The 20778-nt window shown below is 39.7% G+C and overlaps 1 protein-coding gene across 3 annotated transcripts; it reads left to right on the top strand.

The window, feature by feature from the left end:
* Positions 1–21: 21 nt before the first annotated feature.
* ATP5F1C (ATP synthase F1 subunit gamma) lies at positions 22–19916 on the top strand. Of its 3 annotated transcripts, XM_003257621.4 has the most exons (10): positions 22–181; positions 7991–8025; positions 8913–9044; positions 10851–11055; positions 11623–11766; positions 11878–11942; positions 14148–14303; positions 14877–14973; positions 19088–19124; positions 19774–19916. In XM_003257621.4, exons 1-9 carry the CDS (start codon positions 126–128, stop codon positions 19092–19094), a joined length of 897 nt encoding a protein of 298 aa, XP_003257669.1. In that variant the 5' UTR covers positions 22–125; the 3' UTR covers positions 19095–19124; positions 19774–19916. The 3 variants fall into 3 exon arrangements, with proteins under 3 accessions (XP_003257669.1, XP_030675195.1, XP_003257670.1); XM_030819335.1 differs by lacking the exon at positions 7991–8025; XM_003257622.3 differs by lacking the exon at positions 19088–19124.
* The last annotated feature ends 862 nt before the right edge of the window (positions 19917–20778 follow it).

Here is a 20778-nt window from a genome sequence, read left to right as displayed (position 1 = left end):
CTCCTCACCTTAGCGCGAGGGAACGACACTGAAGAAGAGAGCGAGGTGGGAGGGGCGCGCTGGGGAGCTTCTGCGCGTGCGCTCTGAGGCCTGCCTGACCGACCTTCAGCAGGGCTGCGGCTACCATGTTCTCTCGCGCGGGCGTCGCTGGGCTGTCGGCCTGGACCTTGCAGCCGCAATGGTATGGCAGCTTGCGGGAAGATCGGCGGGACCGCAAGGGATGGAAGAGCTTGGGCACGGGGCAGGGAGGAGGAGATGGGCGCGGGGCAGATCTGGGGTTGCAGGGCCTAGCTGGGCCCCTGGCCCCTCGGAGGCGCTGGGTAGCAGGGGCTGCAGGAAGCGGCTCTGAGGCCGGCAAGGCGTGCGCAGGGCCGAGCTCCGGCGGAGCAAGGTCCCGCCCCGTTCCCTGAGGTCGGAGGGCCACCTGGGACCTCGGGACTGCGGCCTGAGTCCAAACTGACGTCTGGGCGGCCTTGAGTTCCCTCAGCTAATCAGCACTTCCTGAGCTTCCACTGCGAGCCAGGCCCCCAGTCTCAGGGCCTGCAAGGTGACGGGAGCCTGAGCAATAGCCCAGGGGAAGGTTAAGTTGTGCTTTTTGTCCTTGACGCCCTTTGAAACCCTCCAGTGCTGGACAGAGTGACCCTTTAAGATTCGATCGAGTCAGAGAGCGCGGCCGTCGAGCACCTCCCGTGTTGCAGACGCTTTGCTGGGTGCTGCAACAGCAAAGGCGAACATCCTAGATGCCTCTGAGGGTGGTTTTGGTGCAGAAGGGACCGTACAGATCTGTCTGAGGGCGGGGAAGGGAAGGACACCTAGCACTACGTTGAAACCACTTGCTGAAACCGTAACCCTGCAAGGTCATGAAATTGCCCCCAGGTCCTGGAGGAGGAGTTCCGTGGGCTTTAAGTGCCATTTGTTAACTGACAGGCAGCCAAAGGGTGCCACGAGCCTCGAGAATTTTAAACATTAGTTCCGGGTAGGGGGACCTGGGCTGGGGGAAATGCATATTAGAAGGCCTGGGAATGGGCAGGTAAAAGTTGGTTTGTGGGTGGTGCTGTTCAGTTTTGAAGCTTGACAGAATCTGGAAGAATTTCAGACACGCTGCTAAGGGGATTATAAGCTGTTTCGTAGCAATTCCCTGCTCTTAACAGTATGGAGGATTTCTAAGGCGCTACAGTGCTAAACTAGATTTTTGTATCCTAATTTATATGAAGGGACCATAAATCATTAGTAGAAATAAATATGTTTTTCATTAAGCAAATAACTGATAGTAATATACGAGATTTTCAGAATGAAATCTGATGTGAATTAGCCACATAAAATTTTTGGTGGCTTGGCCTTGGAAGTCAGATTTTTTTTTCTCTAATATGGAAAAAGAACATTCATGGGAATTAAAAGGTCACTGTAGTTGAATTCTCAGTTGTATGGATTGTCCCAATTGTTAACCAGTCAGCAGACATTAGCTGAGTGCTTGCACTGCACCCGGTGGTACTTGGAAAGTGCCAAAATGTGATGGTGAACAAATAGATAAGGTCTCAGTCAGTTTCCTGGGACAGTGCCTGGCATGCTGTGGTGCTCTGCGAACATCAGCTCTCCTGTCCTTACCTTCTTGCCACGCATTAATGTTATCTGTCAGTATTTTTAGAACCTTAGTTTCTAAGTTGATCTTTAAAAAAGTGGAAAGAGTTTCTGAAACAAAGACAATATTTTACAAAAAATTTTAGAAATATCTTTTTTTAAAGCACCTGTAAGATAATTTGAAGCTCTTTTAGTGAAGGATCGTTTTAAATAAGAGCTCTCAGTTCCAGACAACTACTGTTAGGAGCTTAAATCTGAACCTCAATCAGCATATAAAGATCCTAATCCTGACCTTAATCCCTTTGGAATATTGGTTTTAAATCGTCAATCAACAATGTTCCCCTATGAAAGCATATTCTGTCCTCTTCTTTTCATGTATTCCTTCACTCCTGGTGCTTAATGTCTTTCCTGCCCCTTCCGCCATTTCTCTTCCCGTGAATTATAATTGCCTTTTGAATTCAGAAATTAAAACCACTCCACAGAATTAATTTGGAAGGGGAAAAAAAGACCTTTGTCTTAACGAACCATGAAGAGGCATATTTCCATGCTTCTGTCTGGATTACTGGAAGTTTTTTAAAGTACAATTTGTTATTGTTTTAGTTTTTGTTTTCAGAGAGGTTACCATACTAACATAAACTAAACCTTAGGCTTACTTAAATTCACAGTGGTTATTTTAATAGTTGTTAGAGTATTGGCAAAATACTCTAACGTTTTGAAAATTAAACCTTTTTTTTAAAGCATCATATAAGAAAATGGAAATTAAAAATTTGAGAGAAAGAGTCCCGGATTTTACCGTCTTCAAATTTGGGAAAAACATATTTCTATTTCTTAGAGTTCAGTAGTCTCTAAAATGGAACTGCTTTATAATAACATGTCAGTAGTCATAAACTACATATGCTGAAAAGGAGATGGCATTTCAGGAGAGAAAAGACAAATTGTCATCTGAGACCATGAGGGCAGATATTTACTAGTAAATGTAAAAAATGTGAGGCAGCAGAGTGTAGTACTGTATGAAGAGAGAGACTCTGTAGCCAGCCCTGAAGGGCTCAATTCAGACGGCAGGGATTGAATTCTGATTGCCACTTAGCAGCTCTGTGACCTTGGGCGGGTTACTTAGTGTCTGTCCCACCAGTTCCTCATCTGTCAAATATATGCAATAAAAGTGCACAATTCAGTGGGTTAGTGTGAGGATTTGCAAAGCATGTAGGACAATGGGAGAAATGCTGATAGGGATCCAAATGCTGTATGTATATCAGTAGAGAAATGAAGAGTTTTTAAGTACAGTTTCTACATCAAATGTAATGTAGGAAAAGAAGATGCAGTCGGGCTGGGCGCAGTGGCTTACGCCTGTAATCCCAGCACTTTGAGAGGCCAAGGCAGGCGGATCACAAGGTCAGGAGATCAAGACCATACTGGCCAACATGGTGAAACCCTGTCTCTACTAAAAATACAAAAATTAGCCAGACGTGGTGGTACGCATCTGTAGTCCCAGCTACTCAGGAGGCTGAGGCAGGAGAATTGCTCGAACCCGAGAGGCGGAGGTTGCAGTGAGCTGAGATCGTGCCACTGCATTCCAGCCTGGTGACAGAGTGAGACCCCATCTCAAAAAAAAAAAAAAAATGATGCAGTCATGGGTGTGGGTTAGATAAGTGTGAAGGAGTCAGTTTTTGCTGGTGGCAGGTAATGGAGTTTTACACATTTAATAATAGAATTAGAGTCACTTCATAATTTTCTTTTCCTTGAGAATTAGCCAATATTGCTTCCTTTTTAAGTTTTTATGTATCTTAATATACTCCTTGAAAATCTCTCAAACTGTAGTTTCTTGGAAGGGTGTCATTCCTGACTCCCTCCTCCACTGCCTTCGTCAGCTGTTATAACAGTGCTGCGGGATCATGGTAGATAGTGGTAATCCACAGTCCATTTGATTCTCCCTCCGCTGTGTTTCTTAGTCTCCTGAGGATCTCAGGACGTGCAATGATTCAGAGCTTTATCTCCTCATTTGCAAAACTTTTATATTTAATAAAGGAAGCTATCCCTAAAGAGAGTTCAATTAGCTCATCACTGTTCTTACTCAAATTGTACCTAAAAATTAAAGTAGTAACATAGACATCGTCAGAATTAATGAAAGCTAAACGTGAGAGTGCTTTAAAACACATGAAATTAGGGCAAATGCATAGCATTATCACAAAAGATGCTACCTCTTCATACCTCTGACTTGGAGTACTTAAGGAAACCAAAACATTCTGTGTTTGTCCAAATATGGTACGCAATTCAAATTTGTTCCATATGGTATTCTCTGACTAGAAACTTGTGTCAGTTGAAGTGTCTGCCTAAAACAATAATATCCAAGAGTGACTTGTTATAACCAATAAATTTTGTGTTCAGGGAGAAAAGTCATTACTACACCAAAAAAGGAAGGTTGGCCAAAAACTGGTATTACTTTTCAAGTGTGATTATGAAAAGCTGTTGTAGTAGAACAGTCATGGCAGGTAGTTTGTGCTCTGAAATAACAGAGCTTGTCAGGATTTGCCAGCTTTTATCTTTTCCTTTAGTAGATTCATTCTTAAAACCAAACCTAATATTTTTTGTGCTGTAGTGGGAGAATCACCTGAGCCCAGGAAGTTGAGACTGCAGGGAGCCATGATCACACCACTGCACTCTAGCCTGGGTGAGGGGAGTCAGACCCTGTCTTCAAACCCCAAAAAACAAAGATCCACTCTTTTTGTTATATAGTTCTATGGATTTGGACAAATGCATAATGACATGTATCTACCATTACAATATCATGCCAAAGAGCTTCACTGCCCTAAAAATCCCTCCTCTACTCTCCCCAAAACCCTGACAACCACTTCTCTCAACTATTGCTAGATCCTCGGCTTTTCTGGCATGTCATATAGCCAGAATCATCCAGTATTTGGTCTTTTTCAGATGGCCTTCTCTCCCTTAGCAGTATGCACTTAAGGTTTCTCCATGCCTTTTTATAACTTAATAGCTCCTTTGTGGTTTTGGTGAATAATAGTCCATTGTATGGATGTATCAGAGTTAGATTATCTATTCATGTATTGAAGGACATCTGGGTTGCTTCCAACGTTTGGCATCATGAATGAAGCTGCTTTACATGCTCTTGTGTAGGTTTTATGTGGACATAACTTTTCATCTCAGTTGGGTAAGTTAAGACTAGGTTTAGCTTTGTAAAAAACTACCAGAACATCTTCCCAAGTGGCTGTGTACTATTTTACATTCCTGCCAGCCATCAATGACAGTTCCTTTTGCTCCACATCCTCATCATCGTTTGCTGGTCAGTTTCTTGGGTTTTATCCATTCTTGCAGGTGTGTAGTGATATCTTACTGTTTTAACTTGCAGTTCTCTAATGACATGATACTGGGCATCATCTTACGTGCTTTTTGCCATCTGGTTTTTTTTTTTTTTTTTTTTTTTTTTTTTGAGACAGAGTCTTGCTCTGTCACCCAGGTGGAATGCAATGGCACGATACTGCTCACCACAACCTCCACCTCCTGGGTTCAAGCGATTCTTCTGTCTCAGCCTCCTGAGTAGCTGGGATTTCAGGCGCCCACCACCACGCCTGGCTAATTTTTTGTATTTTTAGTAGAGACGGGGTTTCCCCATGTTGGTTAGGCTGGTCTTGGAACTCCCGCCTGCCTTGGCCTCCCAAAGTGCTGGGATTATAGGCATGAGCCACCGCACCTGGCCCTGCCATCTGTTGATCTTCTTTGGTGAAGTCTCCAGATCTTTTACCCATTTTCTTATTTGGGTTGTTTGTTCTCTTATTGCATTTTAAGAGTTGTTTGTTTTGGATACAGGTCCTTTATCAGAGATGAGTTTTAGAAATATTTTCTCCCAGCCTGTGGATTGACTTTTCATTCTCTTCACAGTATTTTTCACAGGACAGAAGTTTTAAATTTCAATAAAGCCCAACTTATTTTTTTCTGTCATGGATCATGCTTTTGGTGTTGTGTTTAAAAACTCATTTCCAAACTCAAGGCACCTGGATTGTCTCCTGTGGTATCTTGTAGAAGTTTTATGGTTTAGCATTTTATATTTAGGCCTGTGATTCATTTTAAGTTAATTTTTATTAAATTTGTAAAGTCATTGTACAGATTAATATTTTTGCATATTAGTGTCCAGTTGTTCCAGTACCATTTGTTTGTTGAAAAGAATATCCTTTTTTCCTTGAATTGTTTTTGCTTTTTTATTATTGTAACTTTAGAGGCGGTCTTAAAGTCAGGTAGTATCAGTCCTGACAATATTGTTTGACTTTTCTAGGTCTTTGGCCTTCCTATATAACCTTGAAAATCAGTTTATTGATATCCACAAAGTAGGTATCAACTAAAATCAAACTTGCTGAGATTTTAGTGGATTTTTAAAATTGTAAAACACATGGAGCATGAAGTTTATCATTTTAACCATACAACTGTGTGTGGGCATTTTTAACTTCATACTCCAGTAGTTCAGGGCTGCTGTAGAGGAATGCAACTGGCTTTTTATATACACTAACCTTATATCCTGCAACCTTGTCATAAATGCTTATTGGTTCTAGGAGGGGTTATTTTTATTCTTTGGGATTTTCTACATAGATAATCATGTCATCTATGAACAAGAACAGTTTTATTCCTTCCCTTCAAATTTCTATGCCTCTTATTTTCTTGTCTTACTTCATTAGCTAAGACTTCCAGTATGATACTGAAGGAATGTGATGAGTGGGGATTTTCTTGTCTTGTTCCCAATCTTATGGGGAAAGCTCCTAGCCTCTCCCATTCAATCAGGGATTTTTTGTTTGTTTTTAGCAGGTTGAGGAAGTTCTCTATTCCTAGTTTGCTGAGAGACTTTATCATGAATGGGTGTTAGATTTTGTTGGATGCTTTTTCTGCACCTATTGATTGTATGATTTTTTCTTTAACCTGTTGACATAATAGATTATATTATTTGATTTTTTGATATTGAACCAGCTTTGCATACCTGGAGTAAATCCCAAGTAGTAATGGTGTATAATTATTTTTAATACATTGTTGGATTTGATTTTCTAATACACTGTTGAGGATTTTTGCCTCTAACCTATGCACATGAGAGATATTAGTCACTGTCCACCAAGGTCATTCAATTAGAGAAACCTTAGATCATTCTTACTGCTGTCCTTTCTACTACGAATGTACATGTGAAGAAGTTAAATGCTCGTAAATCTAGCCTCCTGTTGCTTTGCCAGCATCTTCATCCAGGTTCTTGAGGTCTCTCGTGAGGCTGTGGCAGCCTACGTCCCCATGTCTTTCGTGTTCATCAAAACTCCAACCTCATTTTACGCTTGGCACTGCCAAGTGAGATACTTTGCTGAAATACCAAACTGATTTGTGGGCTTATAAACATTCATTTCCCTACTAACCTACAAATCAGATTTAAACTGATTTGCTTTTTTTAATATTTGAAAATATTAATTATTTAAAGTAACAAACCCAACTCATGTCTCGAGCTTCCCCCTCTTCATTCCTCATTCTTTCCTGAACATGAATCCTCTTAAAATGACATCCTGTTCCCGAGAATCCCCTCCTTATGTCTCTACTTTGTGCACACATTTCATCATGCTCAATTCTCCTGTGTAGCTTTGCCTGCAAACACAGGCACTTTGTATGGATTTGAAGGCAGAAAGATAATTAATATTTTCTAGCATGTCTTCCCCCATTAGGGCAGGAATTCTCTCATATTCATCTTTCACCAACATTTCATTTAAGTCTAATCATTTTGACTTCTGCACATTAGCATTTCAATTTTAAAGACTTGAAAAAAATACTAAATTTTATGTAAATGTAATTTTTCATGAACTTTGTTTATAAGGTAATAATATGTCAGAGACCATGTCGTGTTTACCAGTGCCTGGAATGTACAGCATCTTGGTAAATGTTTATTGAGCTGAATTGAAAAAGTTAAGAATCAGTTTATATAAACTACTTTTACACGTGTAGTCATGTTCGACTAGATCATTGACTCTAAGTGTTACTGGAAGAGGTTGCTGTGAACTAAGGAAGTTTTTAGAGTGGCTGGCCTTGATTTGAAGTATAGTTGGGCAGCTTAACAAGGGGAGGGGCTTTTCTGTAATCGAAACAACATAAGCAAAGATATGGAGGTGGGAATAGAGCATGTGTGGGTCAATAGAGCATGTTGACTTCTGGGAAGGTGGTGTTACAGACAGGCCAAATAAAAGGAGGCCTTCAATACAGGGATTCGCACCACTACTAAGGGATTTAAATATATGCCTATTCATATACATTCTGAGTCCTGTATTTGATAGATTATTTCTTTATGGGGTATTCTTTAAATAAATATATTAACTCTGAAAGTTTTTCTTGTGCAATGGAACTATTTTTCAAAAAACTGAAACATTTTTAAAACTTTTATCTTCAGGATTCAAGTTCGAAATATGGCAACTTTGAAAGATAGTAAGTATGTTGTTTGTCTCAATATGTGAATTAAGAAAAACTAAATTTCGACAAATACAAATACTTTCAAAAATATACTGCTTTAGCCCATTGTATATTTGATCAAAACTGACCAAATGGATTTCCATTATATGTTTGGGACATTGGACTTGTTCTGAAAAGGCCAGTAAGAAAGGACACCTGAGAAAGCTATGTTCTGTTGTTTGTAGAATGATCATGATATAACTAGAAAAAACTATACCAGTGTGGGAAGGGGTAAATCATGTTATGGAATTATATATAAATCATGTTACGGAATATGTGGTTAAGGCAACTTTCAATACCATTTAGTGTTTTAAATGTATATTATTGTCTTATGTTGCCATTTGCTTTCCTAAGTAGTAGCTAGTCTTACCTTCCTTTTATTAGTACTATTTCTTTTTTTTTTTTTTTTTTTTTTTTTTGAGACGGAGTCTCACTCTGTCACCCAGGCTGGAGTGCAGTGGCGCCATCTCGGCTCACTGCAAGCTCCGCCTCCTGGGTTCATGCCATTCTCCTGCCTCAGCTTCCCGAGTAGCTGGGACTACAGGTGCCCGCCACCATGCCCGGCTAATTTTTTGTATTTTTAGTAGAGACAGGGTTTCACCATGTTAGCCAAGATGGTCTTGATCTCCTGACCTCGTGATCCACCCGCCTCGGCCTCCCAAAGTGTTGGGATTACAGGTGTGAGCCACCGCGCCTGGCTCTTAATACTAGTACTAATGTTAAGACTGGTTTAGCATCACGCTGTTTATTGTTTATCTAAGTGCTCATTATTCTGCCTTGCACTTTAGAAAAATATTTCAGTAAATTCACAAGGAAGTTATACTGTAATTCCTTTGTCTTAACACAGTACTTCTGTTTTTCAGTTACCAGGAGACTAAAGTCCATCAAAAACATCCAGAAAATTACCAAGTCTATGAAAATGGTAGCAGCAGCAAAATATGCCCGAGCTGAGAGAGAGCTGAAACCAGCTCGAATATATGGATTGGGATCTTTAGGTAAGGGAAGAGTGTAATTCACAAATTAGGAAGAACTGTTTCACACAAAGACTACTGATGACTTATATTTAGAGCTTACAGTGATGTCAAGCCTATTCAAGTACTTGACACGTACTTATTTTTCATCTACATCCACTTGACACGTAATGGTAACAACCTATGTAGGTAGTACAGGTAGGGACTGTTAGAATCCCTGCTTTTCAGTGAGAAAAACTGAAGCATACGGAAGTTAAGTAACTTGCCTAAGATCACATATAAAAGGATGAAGAGCCTCTGTTTGGACCTATGTGGTTTGGTGTCAAGAGTCTGTGTATTTGTTAACCATTATACGTGACCATGTTAACTTTTAAAATATTCTGAAATTTTCCCAGTTATTAAGTATACCATCAGAAGAACTTGGAAACCGTGCGTTAGATGCAAGGGCTTAATTTCATCCTATGACCTTGTAGTGTGGCATTTTAGGACTGCAGCGGGGGTGGGTGGGGGGCATTGCAGTGGAGAGCTGACCGAGTGATCATGGATATGACTTGTGATGGTGTTTTGAGAATCCAAATGATGTTGAAGCAGGAAAAGCAGCTGAGAACCTTCATTTTCAAGATAGCTAATCACCATTCTTACCTTTTCAAAAGGATGAAGACATTTTTCCTTCAGAAATTTATGTAATCCATCCTTAATTAGTCTTCTTAATAGAAAAGAGATGCAATATGGCAGTTTAAAAACAATTTATATTGTGTTTTTAGATGCTTTTATACTTATTTGATTATGAATTTATCTTGGAAATAAAGTTGTAAAGAGCTAGAAATGGGAAATAAGTTTCTATTTTAACTTGTAATTACATTCTTTCTCTTAACTTTTTTATGATCATGCTGTCTTATCCTGAGTTTAGGCCATCTAAAAGAATTTTTAACTTAAGGAAGATTTATGCATATTTGATAGTAAAGAAAGCCATGCAGTGAACCCCCTATTTATCTACCAAATCCTCAATATCTCAGCTTACAGCTATCCTTTGTTTGTGTGTGTGTGTGTGTGTGTGTGTGTGTTTTGTTGTTTTTGTTTTCTTTTTGTGTTTTTTTTGAAATGGAGTCTCATTCTGTTGCCCAGGCTAGAGTGCAGTGGTGCAATCTCAGTTCACTGTACAACCTCCCCCTCCCAGGCTCAAGCGATTCTTCTGCCTCAGCCTCACCAGTAGCTGGGATTAACAGGCCCCCACCACCACACCTGGCTAATTTTTTTTTTTTTGAGACGGAGTCTAGCTCTGTCTCCCGGGCTGGAGTGCAGTGGTGTAATCTTGGCTAGCTGCAAGCTCTGCCTCCCGGGTTCATGCCATTCTCCTGCCTCAGCCTCCCAAGTAGCTGGGACTACAGGCGCCCACCACCACACCCGGCTAATTTTTTTGTATTTTTAGTAGAGACAGGGTTTCACCGTGGTCTCGATATCCTGACCTCGTGATCTGCCCGCCTTGGCCTCCCAAAGTGCTGGGATTACAGACGTGAGCCACCGTGCCCAGCCAATTTTTGTGTTTTTAATAAAGAGGGGGTTTCACTACGTTGGCCAGGCTGGTCTCAAACTCCTGACCTCAGGTGATCTGCCCACCTCGGCCTCCCAAAGTGCTGGGATTTACAGGTGTGAGCCACTGTGTCCGGCCTCAGCTTACGGCTGTCCTAAGAACACTTGCTTACACTAGGCAGTTGCCAGCTAAATTTAAATGCATATTTTGAAAATAACCAACTGCTTTGTAAATTAGAGATTTATTGTATTTAGTGTAAATTGCACATAAAAAAATTACCGCTTTTGTTTGTTTTTAAGCTCTGTATGAAAAAGCTGATATCAAGGGGCCTGAAGACAAGAAGAAACACCTCCTTATTGGTGTGTCCTCAGATCGAGGACTGTGTGGTGCTATTCATTCCTCCATTGCTAAACAGATGAAAAGCGAGGTTGCTACACTAACAGCAGCTGGGAAAGAAGTTATGCTTGTTGGAATTGGTGACAAAATCAGGGGCATACTTTATAGGTAATTTAAATATATATTGTTTATTTTCATAAAGATGCAAGCACAAATAAATCTTCTCTCAAAAGTTTTGACAAACTCTCAAAACCTTCATCAATAACAAGGTATATTCTTCGGGGCCTTTTTTGGTATATTCACAAGGGAGTGTTTGTTTCCTTTTTCTTTTTTCCAGGATATATTGGAACATTTCTGTTTTCCTTCCCCTGTTTTCTACCTTTGCTTCTTCATCCGGATCATAAGTTGAATGCCACGTGAATATCAAAAGCTATCGGCATTAAGCCGAGGAGGAGCTGTTACAGCCTGGAAATGTTAGCAATAGTTCATTGGGATTAGAAGGAGAGGAATAAAGGCAAAAAGAATATAAAACAGACCTCATTTTTAGTTCTTAGTTCTTTGCAGGTGCTGAAGGAAAGGAATTATGATAGTGTGTAGAACAACTCAGGAAATCACCACCACCCGTACCCGAAAAGACCTGATCCATGGTGACAGTGTTTTCTCCTTCCCATCCCCTGTGCTCTTTCAGCAGAAATCTTGTTAAACTAGCTATGTGAACTGTTGCTTTTCTTATAGGACTCATTCGGACCAGTTTCTGGTGGCATTCAAAGAAGTGGGAAGAAAGCCCCCCACTTTTGGAGATGCGTCAGTCATTGCCCTTGAATTACTAAATTCTGGATATGAATTTGATGAAGGCTCCATCATCTTTAATAAATTCAGGCAAGAAAGATTTAGAAATAAAAGCTTTTTTATGTTCATGCTTTTGTTCATATTTTGAAATAACAGTTTAAAAATTATTTTGAGATTTACATTTGTTTTTGTCAATTCTAGGTCTGTCATCTCCTATAAGACAGAAGAAAAGCCCATCTTTTCCCTTAATACCGTTGCAAGTGCTGGTAAGTAGTTTTTCTGTGATACATATTTTTTGGCATGTAGAATGGAGAGATTTGTACACTAAGGCAGACAGGGTCAAGATATCTGGTGGTAGCTATAGCAAATGATTTGGGGCTGTTTCTTTTTTAGATGGAGTCTCGCTGTCTCCCAGGCTGGAGTGCAGTGGCACCATCTCGGCTCACTGCAAGTTCTGCCTCCTGGGTTCACACCATTCTCCTGCCTCAGCCTCCCTAGTACCTGGCACTACAGGCACCCGCCACCAAGCCCGGCTAATTTTTTGTATTTTTAGTAGAGACAGGGTTTCACCATGTTAGCCAGGATGGTCTCAATCTCCTGACCTCGTCATCCACCTGCCTTGGTCTCCCAAAGTGCTGGGACTACAGACATGAGCCCAGCCATTTTTTTTTTTTTTTTTTTTTTTTTTTTTTTTGTTTTTTTTTTTTTTTTTTTTGAGACAGAGTCTCACTGTGTCACCCAGGCCAAAGTGCAGTGGCATGATCTGGGCTCACTGCAACCTCCGCCTCCCGGGTTCACGCCATTCTCCTGCCTCAGCCTCCCAAGTAGCTGGGATTACAGGTGCACGCCACCACGCCCGGCTAATTTTTGTATTTTTAGTAGAGATGGGGTTTCACCATGTTGGCCAGGCTGGTCTTGAACTTCTGCCCTCAAGTGATCCACCTGCCTTGGCCTCCCAAAGTGCTGGGATTACAGGCATGAGCCACTGCGCCTGGCCAATCTGGGGCTGTTTCTGAGAAGTGCCATCTCTTGACTTCCATGATACTTAATTCAGTCGTTGTTTGGTAACTCCTGCTCTATTCTGTCATTAATTGAAAAATCAGTATCTATTGAGGTTCATCATTAGATTTTTTGTCCTCAAGGATTGAAGAGCATAGCTAGAAACTGGCTTTGCAATTTATGTTTGGGACCTCTAACTACAACACAACAGAAGCTCTAGAATAGAGAGTTGAACAGTGTTCACAGCAAATTTACATTGACCGACTCAATTCTCATGTTTTATTGTTGGAATAAAGTCATCATTGATCATTGAAGCATCCTGGAATAATATTCAGGAACTGATTTTAGTTTTCTAAGGCTTTTTTCCCTTGTATATACCATCTATTTTCTAATATTTCATTTATTTTCAAATATGTACTTTACACGTTAATGTTTCTGAAATTGACATGGCTCTACCAGCCAATGGAACATCATTTATAATTGACTGCATTTTTTTCTCTCTTAATGGGAAATAAAGTAGGTGTTACAGCCAGTACCATTTAATGAAATATAGTATTTTGATAATGTATAGTACTGTGTCACCACTTGACCCCAAAGAATGAATTTTGAAATGTACTTCTAAATTTCTACAACATTAAAACTACAATTCATATCAATTTCTAGTTCTTCCACTCTTTCATGTGCTTTGAAAGGTTTTCCCTCTCTCATTTTCCAGATTGATACATTCAGATTTCTTCAGTAATCAAATGACTAAGTTGGAATTACTGCACAGGTTGAGTATCCCTTGTGTGAATGCTTAGGACCAGATATGTTTGGGATTTCAGAATATTTTCATATTTATAATGCAGTATCTTGGGGACAGGACCTGAGTGTGTACACCCTATACACATAGCCTGAAGGCAATTTTATGCAATATTTTAAAGAATTTTCTGCATCAAACAAAGTTTCAAATGCACCCCATCACACAAGGTCAGGTGTGGAATTTTCCACTTGTGGCATCATGTCAGTGCTCAAAATGTTTCAGATTTTGGAGCACTTCAGATTTTGGACTTTGGAATTAGGGATGCTCAACCTGTATTACACTATATTGGTTTCAATTCATTATTATTTTTTTTTATTGGAAAAAGCATTGAGTGCTTGCTGGCTTTGTAACAGGCACATGCTAATGCTGTCCAGAGGGCTTCATAATCACAAAATACAGTACAGTTATTTCAAATGTTGACCTAATTTTTCTAAAGTTACACATGTGGAGTAGAATATCAAATGCTTTATTTACACATTATATTTTGCTAAAAATATGCTATCATCTGTAGTTTGGAAATAGATGAAATTATTAGAACAGATTCATTTACCTTATCTTGCATTAATTTCTGCTCTGTAATTATAAAGGAGTTTTACACTGAAAAGCTGTCTTTGATGAATTAGTATTCATTCTATATAACTTCAAAGAAACTCATCACTTGTTTTAACAGAGAGCATGAGTATCTATGATGATATTGATGCTGATGTGCTGCAAAATTACCAAGAATACAATCTGGCCAACATCATCTACTACTCTCTGAAGGAGTCCACCACTAGTGAGCAGAGTGCCAGGATGACAGCCATGGACAATGCCAGCAAGAATGCTTGTAAGTACACAGTATGGACGGTGCCAGCAGGAATGCTTGTGAGCACACAGTGAAGCTCAGCTGAGAGGAGTCCGTTGCCAAGAGTAGCATCAACAATATTAACTCCCCCAGGGGCTGCGGCACTGTCCTGCTTTCCGGTCCTCGCAAGGGCCGAGAGGTGTACCAGCATTTCGGCAAGGCCCCAGGAACCCCGCACAGCCACACCAAACCCTACGTCCGCTCCAAGGGCCGGAAGTTCGAGCGTGCCAGAGGCCGACGGGCCAGCCGAGGCTACAAAAACTAATCCTGGATCCTACTCTCTTATTAAAAAGATTTTTGAATGCTTAAAAAAAAAAAAAATTAACATAATATTCCTGTACCTGTAAGAAAGTATATCTTGATAGGTAGTTGATTTGCAAGTACTGTGAAAAGGTATCCTATGGAAGATGTAAAAATATCTTCATAACATTTTTCGAGAGGCCAATTTTGGTATCCAAAAATCTCTTATTTTTAAATTAAGCAACAGAAGTTAGTTAACAAGTTATTCTACTCTAGTTTCAGATTTTTTATGTAATCTTTTTGTTTTGTTTGTAGCTGAGATGATTGACAAATTGACATTGACATTCAACCGTACCCGCCAAGCTGTCATCACAAAAGAGTTGATTGAAATTATCTCTGGTGCTGCAGCTCTGTAAGTAATTGTAGATTGTTGCCTTCAGAGAATTTTTTTTCCTCTTGCTGTGTCTGCTTGTTTGGATGCTTAAAAGTTTTTTGTTTTTGTCTTCTGAAGTTGAAATGACTCATTGCTGAATCTTGCATCCTAACTCTTAGGCTATAAAGATGTGGTAAAAATGGGATCTCTTTGGTTTATTTTTATTGTTTCAGCTGGAAACACTCAGGCTTAGTTTTCAGTTTTCTAAAGGATTAGGAATGGGATGTGGATAATTCAATATCATTTATGAAATCTTTTTTTGGAATTTAAACAATTGTAAGCCAAGCTTTCTGAGTTACAGGGCTAGTTTCAGATTTGGTTTTACATAAATCTATAAACCATTGCATGTTGGGAAGGTCCAGGAATTTTTTTAATCATTATGTTTTCTATATCAGTACCAAAAGATAGTATATCCATCCCTCAGTATCTGCAGTGGATTGGTTCCAGAACTCTCTCTCACCTCCCCCAGGATACCAAAATCTGAAGATGCTCAAGTCCCTGAAATAAAATAGCACAGTACTACATATAACAAATGCACATCCTCTCGTATACTTTTAATCATCTCTAGTTATAATGCTATGTAAATAGTTGTTGTATTGGTTTTTGTTTTTATTATTTTACCATTATTTTTGTCTTTTTTCCAAATATTTTACATCAGCTGTTGGTTGAATCCATCGATACTGAGGGCCAACTATATACTGCTTTCCTCAAGAAAATTTCTTAGTTGTTGAAAAACTTCAATGTTTATGAAAAAAAGGTTAAGATAATGGGAATTTTATTCAAAAAGTTATTAAGTTGAATACCCACTATGTGCACAGTACAGTGCTAGACACAGTGTTAAGGATGTGATTCTCTCTTTTAAGGCACTTATATTCTAATAGGATAAGCAACATACAAGTAATTGTGATTAGATAAAATGTGTAGTAATTTCTTTTTGACTCGTTCCTTCTTACCTCCTACTAATCAGTTACCATGCTCTTTAAGTTTTACCTTCTAACTATCTCTTGAATCTTCCCCCTTCTTTATGCCCACTTAATGCAGATCCTTGTCATTTCTTTCCTGGGTTCAAAAAGGTAATTATTTGAGTGCCCCTTAAGTGTCAGGCCCTGTGCTAGACACTGAGGATATAGTGGTAACAGTATTTGCCTTCAGAGAGCTCAGTCTTAACAGTAAAGGCAGACACTAAATAAGAAATCACAGCAGAACAGAGGTTACTAAACTGTGGCCTGGAGCTAAGAATGGGTTCTACATTTTTAAAGGGATATAAGAAAAAGGAGAGTGATAGTGTGTGACCCACAGAGCATAAAATACTTACTGTGTGGCCCTTCACAGAAAAAAAAATTGCCTATTTTTGTGACAGTGTTATGAGGAAAATAACAAAATCCATTCTCTGTTATACAATCATTCTGCAGAAACACTCGATGTATGTGATCCTATATTTTCTGGTCACCAGCACTCTTCCCAGTCCAGTCTCTTACCATTACCATTTCTCACATCCTTGAACCTCAGCCACCTTGATCTATTTCCAGATCTACAGATTCGTCACTCTTTCTCACGGCCAGGGAGTGGCATGTGCTGCAGCCTGAAGAGCCACTATTTCTTCCCTTGCTCCCTTGATTCTTCATCTGACTGCCTCCTGTGTATCCTTCCTTACTCAGCTGGGGGAATCCTTTCTTCCGGAAAACACTCCTTCCTTCAGTCTGAGTGAGGCAGCCTTCTGTAGCATCCTGTCTTCCATTTAGCTTAGCTTTTACAGCCTTGTGTCAGGAATCGGCTTTTTATTTGTCTGTGTGCTCCTCGAGACTAGGATGGGACCATATATTATTCACTTTTGTGTCCCCATTGCCTGGTACATACCTCCTTTGTGAATGTTGAATGAATGAATGAAATGCCATGTTTATTCAGAACTGGAAGTTCAGAAGAGGGACAAATAACATTTTATTGGGTGTATGAAAATGTGGGCCCATGGTTTTACGAGTCAGGGAAAAGTTCATCACTATTTAAAGTGTTCCTTAAGTGTTACCTTTCAAGGGCAGAAACTGGGCAGAATGCCAGAGACACAACTAGAACTGATTGAGCCAACAGAGACCTTTGTGTAAGTTGTTAGTTGGATCCATCAGCCTTGCTATCCTAAGCATTATTCTTCTCTTATTTTACTTTCTAAGCACAGCTGTGTTAGGACTAACCCATTCACAGCCTGGTCACCAGTGTTCTATTAGCATCACAGAATACTGTCTCATGGTGTCTAGCTTGATGAACTTGGTTAGGATACTCTGTTACTCAGCTTTGTCATCTGTAACATGGGGACTAATACAAGGACTAAAACCTTCTGTTAGCCATTATCCTTCTTGCCATCTACCCCATGTTAAAGCCAGTCTGATTTGTTCTTGGATCTTAAGTGTGAGAAAGCCTGGGGGAAGGAGCCACATTCTGAAGGTTTCTGGGCTGTGTGAGATCCGGAGAACCCAAGGGGGATTTTTTGCTCTTGAAAAACGAATGTTAGCTATGACCTATGATGATACAACTTCTGCAAAATTGAGGACCAGCCTGTTTCTTCATTAGAAATGCAGGAAACCTGGCTGGGTGCAGTGGCTGATGCCTGTAATCCCGGCACTTTGGGAGGCCGAGGTGGGCAGATCACAAGGTCAGGAGATCGAGACCATCCTGGCTAACTTGGTGAAACCCCGTCTCTACTAAAAATACAAAAAATTAGCCGGGTGTGGTGGCGAGCGCCTGTAGTCCCAGCTACTCAGGAGTCTGAGGCAGGAGAATGGTGTGAAACCGGTTGGCGGAGCGTGCAGTGAGCTGAGATTGCGCCACTGCACTCCAGCCTGGGCAAAAGAGCAAGACTCCGTCTCAAAAAAAAAAAAAAAAGAAAGAAAGAAATGCAGGAAACCTATTTAAAAGTAACAAAATCAGCTGGGTGCATTGGCTCATGTTGGCTCATGCTTGTAATCTCAGCATTTTGGGAGACTGAAGCGAGTGGATTGCTTGAGCCCAGGAGTTCAAGACAAGCCTGAGCAATATCGCAAGACCCCATCTCTACAAAAATGAAAAAATGAACCAGACCTGGTGGCATGTGCCTATTGTCCTAGCTACTCAGGAAACTGAGGCAGGAGGATTGCTTGAGCCTGGGAGTTTTAGGCTGCAGTGAGCTATGATCGTGCCACTGCACAAAACCAAGAATTTAGAAAAAGGAATCCACATAATTGGAAATTGAGTATTAAGTTTTTGCTTCCTAGGAAGGTAGGCTAAATCCTTATACAAAAACTTAGCCATGCAGTGCCAAGGTTGGATTGCTTGTGAATGGGCTTGCATGCTCTGTAACCTATCAGTTATTATGAATCAAGACTTGAATATTTAAACATATTTGGAAAAGAAAAAGATCAAAAAACAAAACAAAATAAACATATTTGGCTATTTAGTAATACAATTAAGAACATGAGTAAACCATAGTATTTGAGGTCCAAGTATTAGTTGCCAGGCTAAAAACTCTAAATATGGCCGGGTGCGGTGGCTCACGCCTGTAATCCCAGCACTTTGGGAGGCTGAGGTGGGTGGATCACCTGAGTTCAGGAGTTCCAGATCAGCCTGGCCAACATGGCAAAACCCCGTCTCTACTAAAAAAGTACAAAAATTAGCTGGGCATGGTGGCAGGCACCTGTAATCCTAGATACTCGGGAGGCTGAGGCAGGAGAATCATTTGAACCTGGGAGGAGGTTGCAGTGAGCTGAGATCATGCCACTGCACTCCAGCCTGGGCAACAGAACGAGACTCCATCTCCAAAAAAAATACCTCTAAATATATTGTGTTAATTTATAGAAAAATTGTAATTTAAATTACATATTCATAGTCTTTCCTACTTGCATGAGCATGTTTTTATTGCTTCTAACCTGGATTGAAATCTATGACTTTTTATAACTGTCATTGAGTCTGTTTCAAACGAATCTTGTGGTAAGTATTTTTGCATGATATACTCAAGGTATCAAGTTTAACAATTGACTTTTTTTCATTGAAAAGCATATGTGATTAACTAGCATGGATTGCTTCTTGACCTGCTTGTTTTGTCTTTTTCTTCTAATATAATAACCAGGGATTAATGAAAATCAAGTTCCATCCTCAGAGAAGAGGTAAAGTTCACACATTCTTCCCATGACTGTTCAGAAAAGAAGCCTATTCAGATATAAGTGAAGCTAATTTAGTAATCCTAGAATTGTCCTCTGAGAGATTTAGATGGATGGGCCACTTCATAGTAGCAGCCAACTCACGGGAGCACCTGGGCAATGCTAATGGACTTTTTTGTAGTGAGTGTGTTGATCATAGAAAATGTAGATATAAGGAAATAAACTTTGAGGATAGAGAATTAACATTATTTTGAGATATTATATATAGGTTGGTGAAGAGTGGTGGTTGTCACACTTTATGGTCTCAGGACCCCTTAATGTCTGATTGATCTAGTAGAAGCCAGCTAGATTTTCATCTGTCTCTATTCACTTTGTTGTGATGTCATGGATCATGTGGTCTCTGGAAAACTCTACTGTATACTCGAGAATGAGAATAAAACAGGCAAAATAACATTATCATGAAAATAGTTTTGCCCTCATGAACCCCATGAAAGGTTCCCCAGACCAAAATTTTAGTATCACTGGTATAGAGTAACATTTTATTGTGTAAATTCAGTTCTCAGTACCCCACTTAAATATGTATTATTATCTCTTGACATTATTTTCCCAAAAAATGCTGTTTGATTTTTTACTTGTTCTGTACTTTGTTTTTCAGGTAAAGAAGGAAAATTCAGCCAGTTGATTTTGTTTTTAGCTTACTGCTGTCTTTGTCCGAAGAAACTGTTCCTCCATTATTTGAATTACTGAAGACAGCAAGATATTTGTAAATTATCTTACAATAAACAACTTAAAATAAAATCATTGTTTTTCTTATATATAAGAACAATAGATACAGTTTTTGAAATGAGATGATACTAAAACATTTAAAAATATTAATATGCTACTATTAAAATTTTTTAGTAGAAGACAATTTAAGAGGCTTTTTTGGTTTGATAGTGCTCCACTGACCTTAAAATTTCTAGCCTCTATGGGGACAAGGTAGAGGGAAAGGGCTGCAGCCACAGCCTCAGCCCGGTTCTGTGCCTTAGTACAGCCTTAAAGAACAGTCAACAAGGCCAGGCACAGTGGCTCATGCCTGCAGTCCTAACACTTTGGGAGACTGAGACTCAAGGTGGATCACTTGAGGTCAGGAATTTGAGACTAGCCTGGCCAACATGGTGAAACCCTGTTTCTACTAAAAACAAAAAAAAATACAAAAATGGTGCGCACTTGTAATCCCAGCTACTCAGGAGGCTGAGGCAGGAGAATTGTTTAAACCTGGGAGGCAGAGGTTGCAGTGAGCTGAGATCGTGCCAGTGTACTCCAGCCTGGGCAACAGAGCAAGACTCTGTTCCAAAAAAAAAAAAACAAAAATGCCACTGGAGGCATTTGCTTGGAATTCTGGATACAAAATTCCAAGCATATACTTACTCTAACTTATTTAAAACATCTTTTCTAAACACTGAGAAAAGTACGATACTCACATTTAGATCACCATTAAGATTAGATGCCTGCGTTGATTCTACACTCCGAGTTGGCCATGCCAAAATTTCAGGCTTTTCCCTATTTGTTTAAAATTGAGAACTTAGGTTTTTTTTTTTTTAATTACAAAAGTAATATATATAAATTCCAAAATACATAAAATTATAAACAATATAAAACCCATTCTTAACAAGCTCCT

The sequence above is a fragment of the Nomascus leucogenys genome, chromosome 9 (genome assembly GCF_006542625.1).
Source record: "Nomascus leucogenys isolate Asia chromosome 9, Asia_NLE_v1, whole genome shotgun sequence".
Classification (NCBI taxonomy): domain Eukaryota; kingdom Metazoa; phylum Chordata; class Mammalia; order Primates; family Hylobatidae; genus Nomascus; species Nomascus leucogenys.
The sequence above is the reverse complement of the archived record's forward strand: the minus strand, read 5'-3'. Positions and strand labels throughout refer to the sequence as shown.